The 12,648-nt window shown below is 39.6% G+C and overlaps 1 protein-coding gene across 1 annotated transcript; it reads right to left on the bottom strand.

Moving 5' to 3' along the window:
- Nucleotides 1-193: 193 nt before the first annotated feature.
- Nucleotides 194-3,982, bottom strand: LOC145421570 (adhesion G protein-coupled receptor F5-like). Its single transcript, XM_080292048.1, has 4 exons — nt 3,602-3,982; nt 2,391-2,411; nt 1,224-1,379; nt 194-1,127 (listed from the first exon to the last, which is right to left on the bottom strand). The coding sequence occupies exons 1-4, from the start codon at nt 3,657-3,659 to the stop codon at nt 931-933; spliced, it is 432 nt and encodes a 143-aa protein (XP_080148174.1). The 5' UTR covers nt 3,660-3,982; the 3' UTR covers nt 194-930.
- Between the last annotated feature and the right edge of the window lie 8,666 nt (nt 3,983-12,648).

The raw sequence follows: 12,648 nt of genomic DNA, 5'->3' as shown, positions 1-12,648 counted from the left end.
ATAGACACAATTTTGATGATGCATCTGCTCCCCACTTCCACACTGTTCTAATCTGGCACTGTCAAACCTTATTTACTACCACTTAAACTGAAAGTTGAAATACAGCTAATTGAGTCATAAGTCACATGTGATTCTAGATCATTTAAAGAGCTGTATTGTTGAAACAAAAGTGATTTTTTTTTTTTTTTTTAGATTTAATAGTGCAAGTCATAATCTGGAGCTCACACAAAGACCTTCATTCTTCACTATACGTTTCCAATGTCTTACTGTATGTTGGTGTAGGTGATGTTGTTGATGGTGTTGTGACTATGGAAACAGGGAACGAAGCTATTTCTATTCTTCAAATTATTTTTTTCAAATGCAACCATAATATGTAATTTACATCATCCTTGCAAAATTACATATTATGTCTTTAATATCAAGTATTTGCTTTAAAGAGATGAAGCAAACACTTCAAGTGCTGGGGTTATATGTTATCCCCATATAAGCTTTGGTCAATAAAGGTAGCTTAAATTTATATTTGAAGCTATATAAATTATTAACACAAATTGAATTGTTGAAAGATTGTTTAAGTACAGTTTGTAAGTAAAATGACTACACATCTTTGTAATGAAATTTACTGGGGAAAAAAATACTTTAAAGAATGAACAAAGAAGCAAGAAGGATGTTCACATACCAGGAGTTGTTGTTGGACATGAAGCAACATCTATGGAGGAAAATTATGACTTTAAAATGTTCATTTTCTAGTGAATGATAAAAATGATTAATGGCAAAGAAGAAAAAAACAAATGAAAGACAGACAAAAGAAAAAAGAACACACCCTCATTTCTAACAATGACAAAAGACAAAAGACAAACAAACCAAAGTTTAATCATTATTTTTGGTTGGTTAATTTGCACTTTTGCGGTGCGTGTGCTGCAGAGCAAGGAGTTAGAAACTGGCCCGTGACAGAAGCTTACTTGCGATTGGTTCACAGAACTCTCCACCAGGAGGAAGCCCTTTGATGCATTCACAGGTTTGGGAGGTGACATTACTGCATGCACCGTATCGGCCACACTTGTCACATGACCAGGCAAACTGGTCCTCACATTGACACTGCAGTCCTCCAGTGGAGTTTGGATAGCACCCTGATAAACACATTTAAGACAATCACCAAACACAGCTCATAAATCATGCACCAGAGTATGAACACATTTAAATGTGACTGAGCACAAAATTCTTACATGTGGTGAAGTTCAAGTCTTCTAGTATTAAAGACCCAGTGATGTTTTGGGGGAAAGTCACATTTTCCACATAGCCTCTAAACAGATCAATGAAATTTGAGGGCAGACTGGATATTGGGAAGAGCAAGTTCAAGTCTATATAAAACTCCACTGGCTCTGTAGAGGAGACAAGGAGAAAATCATCACAAAACTCTTTCACAATTATGAGAAACAACATTTACATAAATTGTTTATGAACAAGCACAACATTTATCTAACATGTTTTTGCTTCTATTGAGACATGCAAGACCAGAAGTAAAGGGCCACACCTCTTAATTTTTTAATTTAGATTTTTTTCAGCTCCATTTTCACAGGTGTAAAAACAGTATCTAGCCATGCAGTCCACCTATTTCAAACATTTATGAAAGGATGGATCTTTCTAACGAGCTCACTAACTCACTAACTACTGAGGTCCAAACCTCCTCTGGCATCAGCTTAAATACATGAGTGACCTTGGCTGGGCAGCTGCAGCTGCTCCAATCGAACATAAATTATTAAATTTTGAAAAACACATTGATTTTGATGCAAATGTTTATTATAATGATGAATTATATTCTAAATGTTATTCAATAAGAAATGTAATAGTATTTGCATATTGCATTTAAATAGTAGAAGCATTTATATAAATCTTGTTGAAATTGGAAATTATTTAAAAACATTAAATCATCGGTTTCAAGTGACCTAGTAAACCTAGTCAGATTACCAAAGACAGTACTTTCCTGTACTATCCAGTTAATCTGATCAGACCTTTTAATGAAAAACTATTCTTTAATATATGTCACTTAAAGAAAATACAGATGCATATGACACAAAACCACATTAACATGCAGGTTTTTCCATATTGAGCAGTTTTGTAACCTAAAAAGATGATACTAAAAAAAAATACTTTGTATACTTTGTTTTTTCCTAATAAAATGAAATCCTTACAACTAAGTTCTGCTAAGTATTTTCAGGAAATTAAAATTACACCATAGCACCACATAATTATATGAAAAATGCATGGTTTTTAGTCAGAGGCTATATTATAAAATGTAACTGATGATGGTGTTTTTGTCTTGTTATCAAACATGTTAAAAAAACAAACATGAAACTTGAAGAATTTTTAACAAAATGCCTTCATTTGCTCACCAGGCAACTGTGAGTGGCAACCTAAAAGTGGAAAAAGACAAAACCAGTTTAGAGAAGATATCTTGTGCTTGTGAGAAAGCAAACATATGAAACGTTGCAGTGAATTCTTAAATCAAAACATTTTTGACAAAAAATGCTGATCTTTGTCAATAATTATTCCATAAAAAATAATATCATTGTGGCGGGGGTGTGGTATTTGGCCTGCTGCGGGGGAGAAAGCGTCACAGCGAGCTCATGGGGCGGCACGGAGGCGGGGAGAACAGGTACATAAATTGACTGTGTCTGCTTTCTGACAGTGACAGCTGGCTGGGAAGGTGTGGCAGCGAGACAGAGTGCCTTTGTCCGGAGCCTAGGGTCGAAACCACAGTATTATTTGTCACACAATAAAGCGTCTGTGCTCTGGCAACTGCTGCGTCGAGTTTATGTGCTCCACCTTGGCGGTCCAACGCTACAATCATTTATGGTTGTTTTAGGTCACTCTGTTCAGTATTGTAGTAATAATTATGTTAATCATATTCTGATAACCTCAGCTGAACAATTATTTTATGTTTTATATTATAGATTTGTTAATAAAAAAGTGTTATTGTGACAGATTTACAGCGAGATTTACACACTCAGGTAATCAAACAGAGCTCTCTTCTCAAAGCAATTCACAGATGATGTGTGCTTTGTCCTTGGTACTGTCACACCCCAATAGTGTATCAGTGTAAAGGGTTAATATAGTAAAGGATCATAAACCAAATGTTTCCTAAACCTAATCTAAATATGCTTTGGTGTCAAACAGACAACATCATTTTTAAAGAGAAAAAGTTATTATTTATTATTTTGAATTGTAAGCTCAAAAGTATTTGTACCACCTCCAGGTTCACTGTTGTATCATATTAGCAGCGTGGTATCGACAATACTGATCCGATACCAATACTTTGTACAAAAACTTAGTGTTTTATTATTTTATTAATGATAAACTGCATATTTACCCCAAACAGATTCAAAAACATTAATATTCCCAGACGTCTTCACACTGTGAACATTTCCGATGATTTCAGATTTTAAACTGTTTAAATGTACTTTTATAAATACGATCTTAGATATTTATCACAGTATTGACAGAAAAATGTTTCAAATAGTTTACATTTATAGCTCTAATTAATCTTAATTAAACTAGCTAATGAGAAAAAAATAACTGAAGAAAAATTGTGTTTGTTTCTCACCTTTGCAAAAAAGTATGATAATCACATTGAACCAGCACACAAGTTGTTGGAGAGCCATTGCTGACTACACCTCTTTCACGCTTTCTTAGACTTTCCTAAAAAATATGCTCCTCGCATGACGTTCTTCACCATAATGATTATCAGCTTTATGAGTAAAAGAACCAAGTCATACACAAGGCTCTTCCTGCTGTCTCTTAGTGTGGTTAAAGAATGCATTCACTGTAATGTTGTGAAGGCAGTTGGACCACATTTCTCCACATGACTCCCTGACAGACTGTAATATGTTAAGCTATGATTCAGCTATGATTTTTTTGTTATTATTTGTGTTTCTGTTGTTTTGTTATTATTATGCAGGTTTAGTTTAGTTTTATTGTCAGTGGTTTTGGCAACTTGCATTGGATAGTCATGGTCCCAGCAATTCCTGGGGTCCACCTCCAATCTTAGTTTCACGCATTGCTCTCTCTCTCTGCCCGGGTAGTTGCTGGCTGGCTGTTCTCACTACGTACCACCGCCGGCAGGTAAAGCTTCGGGTTTTTCCAGGCTGTAGTTGTTATACCTGTTTCTTGCCTCCTAATGGCTTAATGATAGAACTATAAAGATAATATTCCAGAAACAACTTTTTTCTGAATATAAATATGAGACATGGTCAATACAAAGTCAATAGCACACAGTCTATGCATATTTTGACAGAAACCAAGAAAGGCCGGTGCCAGCATCAGTGTTTGTAGGGCTGGTGTGCAGTGACAACAGGTCTTGTGCCAATAGTTGATTTCCTTGTTGGACTATAATCTGTGAAACATATGCCAAACATATCTATCAGGAATGATATGAAGCAATTTTGAGCCACAAACATTATTCCTGTCACAAGCTGCAATCAGTTTTTGGCAAAGTGACTTTTATACATCCTTCATGTATCCATCTAAAGAGTGTCAGTGACATTAACATGTCTTTTAAGAGCACTCTGGTCATGAGGACAGCAGAAATATAAACAACAAATATAACAGTTTTGCAAAGATATTTTAGATATTTTAGAGGCCAACTATAGATATTATACATAAGAACATTATAGTAACCTATTGGCCAGTGTTTGGTATGCCAGATGGACTTGTTTTCCTTAGGTCTAGAGTTTGCAAGTGCAGTCAGAAGAGTCATTATTTGACACGAAACCAGCCAACTGTGGGTGGCTGTGGCTCAGGTGGTGAAGCAGATCGGCTACTGATTGGTGGTTCAATTCCTGGCTCCCCCAGTCTGCATGCCAAATATCCTTGGGCAAGATACTAACCCCAAATTGCCGATGCTTTCATCGGAGTGTGAGTGTGTGTGAATGGGTGAGTGAGGCATGTTGTACTTTGAATACTCCTCTAGAGTATAAAAGCGCTATATAAGAATCAGTGGCACCCAAGGCACCTGATGGAGCTGACATTAGGAGCTCATCCCAAGACAGTGTGGTGGCTGAGCTGACTTGTATAAGAGCTATTCTTGAGCAGGTAGTGCATGACATTAACCCAAGTCCGCCAGCACTTATCTTTATATTTTTACATGCTGTAGTGCCATTTTTGGGAGCATTTCAAGTTGCTATACATCAATACAACCGTTATAGCCCAAATTTTAGTAATATGTCTGCATTAAGTCCATAGAAACTACATAAATTGCAAAAAAGTGCAATAAACTACAAAAAAATTGAAAATCGTTTTTGGTTTTATTTAGATATATTTCTACTTGGAGAAATTTAAGAGGTTTATTGCTCAAAACTGTAAATACAAAAAAGTTGTACAAAATAGTTTCCAACAAAAGGAAATTTATTTTGAGTGTCTTCATAGTTTCATTTTTGAGATACACCAATTTTATATACTGCAGGAAAAATGAAAATAAATGTTGTAATGCAAATTTTCAAAAAAACACAGCATGTGTATCAAAATAAACTATTTCCAGCAGTGCAATTTGAGTTCTAAGCATCCCAGGAAATATACAGAAAAGAATATAAAGCCAAACATGACTTTTAAAGCATGCTTGAGGCCTAGTAAAATCCCTCAATGAAATGGGATGTCCCCAAAATCATTTTTAGGGTGTCAGATAATGTGTCTGGACTCATTAGATAGGTCAAAGAAGCTGTTTAACAAACTGTTGATATATTCACTATGGTATTTAAGATCCAATGCACAGCTTTCTTACGTGTCAGGAACTGGTATCACCCTACGAAACAGTCTAGCCCATGCAGAGCGTGCACAAATAATTGTTAGTCAAGTAGCTGTGAAATTTGCATATTATATTTACACTAGTTACATTTAATCATATCAGGACTAGAGAAAAGTTAGAAACTCAGGAATTCATATACACTTTTCCTTTGTTTGTGATGTTTGGGAAGACATGTACGTATTTATCATTTGTAAAAATGATTAGAAAAGTCCCATCAATGACCACCTTAACCTAAAACACACTGAACTTTTCAGGCAAAAATAGCCTGACTGTTTAATCAGGCGTTGTTTGTGTTTCTTTGTTAATCCCTCATGGGTGACACAGTTTCGCTCTGCATGTTGAAACTTGGCATGCTCTTGTTGGAGGAGGGCGCTTTTCACCCCTCATTCTCTTGTTCCAAAGCAGTTGTAGGATGAAAGGGCAGAGCACGTCGTACACCCTTGTTGTCTTCCTCAGCATCTAACACAGGGATCTTTCTGAACCCTTTGGGTTATTACTGTGGTTCTGAAATCTTCTTGTCATGACTAGCTGATGATGATTTATTTTGACAATTTATAAAATAGAATTTCAAAAAACAGCTGATCAGCACTGTGTCAGTTCACTTTTTCATGGCACGATCATATTCTGCTCTCTCATCAAAGCCACAGGTGTCTCAGAGACATGCACAAAATGTCCTTAGGCACAAATACCATGAAGTATATGCTAATGGAAACTTCCATCAAGTAACACATAAACAAGTTTAGCCTCAGATGTGTGTGTTGTGAAGGGGCACATTTAAACCAAACCCACAATCTTTTCTTTGACCTAAACAAAGTAGTTTATGTCCAAACATAACTGGAATTAAAATCGAAGACATGAACAAAGTAGAAGATACACAAAGAAGTACAACAAGTGAAATTAAAGCTGCAAGCAGCGTTATGAGGGCCCTCGCACCCCCGGCGTGTCGAGCCACGCCCAACACCTAAAACCAGCACGTCCGATGTGATGTCACATTGATGGAATTCATGCATTTAACCACCAGCTAACATTTCATCTCATTGAACCATGATTATAGTCGTCCCACTAGGTGGCGCTCTAACCATTATAGACAAAGGGCATAACAAACATTTCCGAGCTCGAGTCTCATCACACCTGGGACGTTTGGGAGAGATTGGACATTGTGTTTTTGAGTGACAGCAGATTATTGCTTTTTGGAGAGTGATTCAAACTCTAAGTGCCGCCATAACCATCCCGTTTCCCTGAACGTAAAAAGCTTCGCAATTTAACATCACAAAGGTCTTTAGATTCCACAAACTGCAGATCGGTCCAATCTGATGAAATCCCTTGGAGGAGTTCGTCAAAGAACGATGCCTGAAAAGAGGGGAAAATGTTGCCAAAATTGCACATTAATTTTAAAATGGCTGACTTCCTGTTGGATTTGGGATATTGCTCCAAGAGACTTTTTTGTACATCTTGATATCTCCTATAAGCTTACCAGGTTTCAGACTCATACATAAAACACAGAGCAGGGGCTGTGATTTTGAAATTTTGTAGGGGGCGCTGTGGAGCCATTTTTGGATATTCAATGAAAATGATCACATAACAACAAAGCCTTAAACACATTGGAGGTGTGGGCCAAATTTCAAGACTTTTTAAACTTTCCAAGCCCCTCAAAAGCCACTTCATCTTTCATGGTGAACCGCGTTGCCACCAGGGTGCGCCGTTCAGTTTAAAGTCACAATTTTTGCACTGAAGCATCACAAGGGACTGATGGTGATATTCACCGCTTTTGAGGTGGCCACGATGAACCTGTGAAAATCAGTACAACAAAATTAAAGCCATGACATTTCCTGTTGCCACTAGGTGGCGCTGTCCGTATTCCCGACAATGGGCACATCAATCTGTTCAGGGCGGGTCTGACATCATGCCTGTAAAGTCTGGTACTGATCAGACTGGATTTCATTGAGTTATACTAATTTGTTTCTTCATGGCGTGACATCAAAGTTCGCCATGCTGCTGGGGTCACACCCTTTTGCGAAAAGTCACAGTTTTCACTGTAACCCAAGACCAACTCCTTAAGGCTTTTCTGGAGAAATTTGAGGCTGCAGATGTCACCCATCACTATACTGTACCCCAAAGTGTAAAACATGACATTTCCTGTTCCCACTAGGTGGCGCTGTCCCTGGTGTCAAATATGGCAGTTGAAATATGTTCAGGGGTGGAGCCTTATCATATGTGTTCACTTTGGTCAAGGTCAGAAAATGTATGACAAAATGAGAGGCAATAAGATTTTCATGGCGAGTCATCGAAATTCGCCATGGCGCCACGGCCTCATAGTATTGTGAAAACTCAAAAGCTCCGCAATTTAACATGGCACAAGGGTGTAGTTGACACTGTCCAAATTTGAAGGTTATGAAATGAAACCCCAAGGAGGAGTTCGCAAAAGTTCGAGGCATGGAAATGGCAAAATTAGAGCCAAAATGTCACCTTCTCTTCCAAATGGCGGACTTCCTGTTGGGTTTGCGTCAATGGGCCCACAGACTTTTTTGTTCGTCTTGGCATGATACACATGTGTGCCACATTTCATACATGTAGCTCAAACGATGTGGTCGTAGGGCTGCATTTAACAAGGCATAGGTGGCGCTGTGGAGCCATTTCCCAGTGCTCATATGTAAAACCATTAAAATACAAAATTTTTCACCAGACCTGGCATGTGTGCAAAATTTCATGAGTTTTTGAGCATGTTTAGGCCCTCAAAAAGGCCCTTGTTTGGGGTGAATAATAATAATAATAATAATTAAAGCTGCAAGCAGCGTTATGAGGGCCCTCGCACCCCCGGCACGTCGAGCCACTGCCAACACCTCAAACCGGCACGTCCGATGTGATGTCACATTGATGGATTTCATGCTTTTAATCACCAGCTAACATTTCATCTTATTCAACCAGGATTATAGTCGTCCCACTAGGTGGCGCTCTAACCATTATTGACAAATAGCATAACAAACATTTCCAAGCTCGAGTCTCATCACACCTGCGACCTTTGGGAGAGATTGGACATTGTGTTTTTTAGTGACAGCAGATTACTGCTTTTTGCGAGTGATTGAAACTCTACGTGCCGCCATGACCACCCCGTTTCCCTGAACGGAAAAAGCTTCGCAATTTAACATCACAAAGGTCTTTAGATTCTACACACTGAAGAATGCTTCAATATGATGAAATCCCTTGGAGGAGTTCGTCAAAGTATGAGGCCTGAAAAGGGGGGAAAATGTCATCAAAATTACACATTAATTTTAAAATGGCTGACTTCCTGTTGGATTTGGGATATTGCTCCAAGAGACTTTTTTGTACATCTTGATATCTTACACAAGCTTACCAAGTGTCAGACTCATAGATGAAACACAGAGCAGGGGCTGATGTTTTGAAATATTGTAGGGGGCGCTGTGGAGCCATTTTGCGCTATTCAAGGAAAATGATCACATGCCAACAAAGCCTTCATCCATTTGGAGGTGTGTGCCAAATTTCAAGCCTCTATAAACTTGCCAAGACCCTCAAAAGCCACTTCATCTTTCATGTTGAACAGCGTTGTCACCAGGGTGCGCCGTTCAGTTTAAACTCACAATTTTTGCACTGAAGCATCACGAGGGACTGATGGGGATATTCACCGCTTTTGAGGTGGCCACGATGAACCTGTGAAAATCAGTACAACAAAATTAAAGCCATGACATTTCCTGTTGCCACTAGGTGGCGCTGTCCGTATTTCCGACAATGGGCACATCAATCTGTTCAGGGCGGGTCTGACATCATGCCTGTAAAGTCTGGTACTGATCAGACTGGATTTCATTGAGTTATACTAATTTGTTTCTTCATGGCGTGACATCAAAGTTCGCCATGCTGCTGGGGTCACACCCTTTCGCGAAAACTCACAGTTTTCACTGTAACCCAAGACCAACTCCTTAAGGCTTTCCTGGAGAAATTTGAGGCTGCAGATGTCACCCATCACTATACTGTACCCCAAAGTGTAAAACATGACATTTCCTGTTCCCACTAGGTGGCGCTGTCCTTCGTGTCAAATATGGCAGTTGAAATATGTTCAGGGGCGGAGCCTTATCATATGTGTTCACTTTGGTCAAGGTCAGAAAATGTATGACAAAATGAGAGGCAATAAGATTTTCATGGCGAGTCATCGAAATTCGCCATGGCGCCACGGCCTCATAGTATTGTGAAAACTCAAAAGCTCCGCAATTTAACATGGCACAAGGGTGTAGTTGACACTGACCAAATTTGAAGTTTATGGGACCAAATCCCAAGGAGGAGTTCGTTAAAGTACAAGGCATGGAAACAGTAAAATCAGAGCCAAAATGTCACCTTCAATCCAAAATGGCGGACTTCCTGTTGGGTTTAGGACATTGCCATAATAGACTTTTTTGTTCGACTCTGAACGTTATATAGGTGTACCGACTTTCAAACTTGTAGGCCATACCCATACCGGGGGCTCGCGTTTTTCATTTTTCTAGGTGGCGCTACTGAGCTAATTTTCCCTGGCCATGTCTGAGAACATTAAAATACGTAAATTTTCACCAGACCTGACGCGTGTGCAAAATTTCATGAGTTTTCGAGCATGTTTAGGCCCTCAAAAAGCCGATTCATTTGCCGGAATAATAATAATAATAATAATAATAATAATAAACGGAGCAATTACAATAGGGCCTTCGCACTCTCAGTGCTCGGGCCCTAATTAAAGCTGCAAGCAGCGTTATGAGGGCCCTCGCACCCCATCGCGTCGAGCCACGCCCAACACCTACAACCAGCACCTCCGATCTGATGTCACATTGATGGAATTCATGCATTTAACCACCAGCTAACATTTCATCTCATTCAATCATCATTATAGTCGTCCCACTAGGTGGCGCTCTAACCATTACTGACAAATGGCATAACAAACATTTCCTAGCTCGTGTCTCATCACGCCTGCGACCTTTGGGAGAGTTTGGACATTTTGATTTTGAGTGACAGCAGATTACTGCTTTTTGGCGAGTGATTGAAACTCCACGTGCCGCCATGACAACCCCGTTTCCCTGAACGTAAAAAGCTTCGCAATTTAACATCACAAAGGTCTTTAGATTCCACACACTGGAGATTGGTTCAATATGATGAAATCCCTTGGAGGAGTTCGTCAAAGAACGGTGCCTGGAAAGAGGGGAAAATGTTGCCAAAATTGCACATTAATTTTAAAATGGCTGACTTCCTGTTGTATTTGGGATCTTGCTCCAAGAGACTTTTTTGTACATCTTGATATCTCCTATAAGCTTACCAGGTTTCAGACTCATACATAAAACACAGAGCTGGGGCTGTGGTTTTGAAATTTTGTAGGGGGCGCTGTGGAGCCATTTTGGGATATTCAATGAAAATGATCACATAACAACAAAGCCTTAAGCACATTGGAGGTGTGGGCCAAATTTCAAGACTTTTTAAACTTTCCAAGCCCCTCAAAAACCACTTCATTTTTCATGGTGAACAGCGTTGCCACCAGGGTGCACCGTTCAGTATAAAGTCACAATTTTCGCACTGCAGCATCATGAAGGACTGACGGTGACATTCACCGCTTTTGAGGTATCCACAATGAACCTGTGAAAATCAGTACAACAAAGTGTAAGACATGACATTTCCTGTTCCCACTAGGTGGCGCTCTTCATATTCCTGACAATGGGCACATCAATTTGTTCAGGGCGGGTCTGATATCATGCCTGTAAAGTCTGGTACTAATCAGACTGGATTTCATGGAGTTATACTAATTTGTTTCTTCATGGCGAGATATCAAAGTTCGCCATGCTGCTGAGGTCACACCCTTTCGTGAAAAGTCACAGTTTTCACTGTAACCCAAGACCAACTCCTTACGCCTTTCCTGGAGAAATTTGAGGCTGCAGATGTCACCCATCACAATACTGTACCCCAAAGTGTAAAACATGACATTTCCTGTTCCCACTAGGTGGCGCTGTCGCTGACGTCAAATATGGCAGTTGAAATATGTTCAGGGGTGGAGCCTTATCATATGTGTTCACTTTGGTCAAGGTCAGAAAATGTATGACAAAATGAGAGGCAATAAGATTTTGATGGCGAGTCATCGAAATTCGCCATGGCGCCACGGCCTCATAGTATTGTGAAAACTCAAAAGCTCCGCAATTTAACATGGCACAAGGGTGTAGTTGACACTTTCCAAATTTGAAGTTTATAGGACCAAATCCCAAGGAGGAGTTCGTTAAAGTTCGAGGCATGGAAATGGCAAAATTAGAGCCAAAATGTCACCTTCTCTTCCAAATGGCGGACTTCCTGTTAGGTTTGCGTCAATGGGCCCACAGACTTTTTTGTTCGTCTTGGCATGATACACATGTGTGCCAAATTTCATACATGTAGCTCAAACGATGTGGTCGTAGGGCTGCATTTAACAAGGCATAGGTGGCGCTCTAGAGCCATTTCCCAGTGCTCATATGTAAAACCATTAAAATACGTAAATTTTCACCAGACCTGACGCGTGCGCAAAATTTCAAGAGTTTTCGAGCATGTTTAGGCCCTCAAAAGGCCGATTCATTTGCCGGAATAATAATAATAATAATAATTAAAGCTGCAAGCAGCGTTATGAGGGCCCTCGCACCCCATCGCGTCGAGCTACGCCCAACACCTACAACCAGCACCTCCGATCTGATGTCACATTGATGAAATTCATGCATTCAACCACCAGCTAACAATTCATCTCATTCAATCATGATTATAGTCGTCCCACTAGGTGGCGCTCTTACCATTACTGACAAATGGCATAACAAACATTTCCGAGCTCGAGTCTCATCACGCCTGCGACCTTTGGGACATATTGGACA

This window comes from Astatotilapia calliptera, chromosome 3, assembly GCF_964374335.1.
Source record: "Astatotilapia calliptera chromosome 3, fAstCal68.1, whole genome shotgun sequence".
NCBI classification, from domain to species: domain Eukaryota; kingdom Metazoa; phylum Chordata; class Actinopteri; order Cichliformes; family Cichlidae; genus Astatotilapia; species Astatotilapia calliptera.
This window is presented reverse-complemented; position numbering and strand designations above follow the sequence as displayed.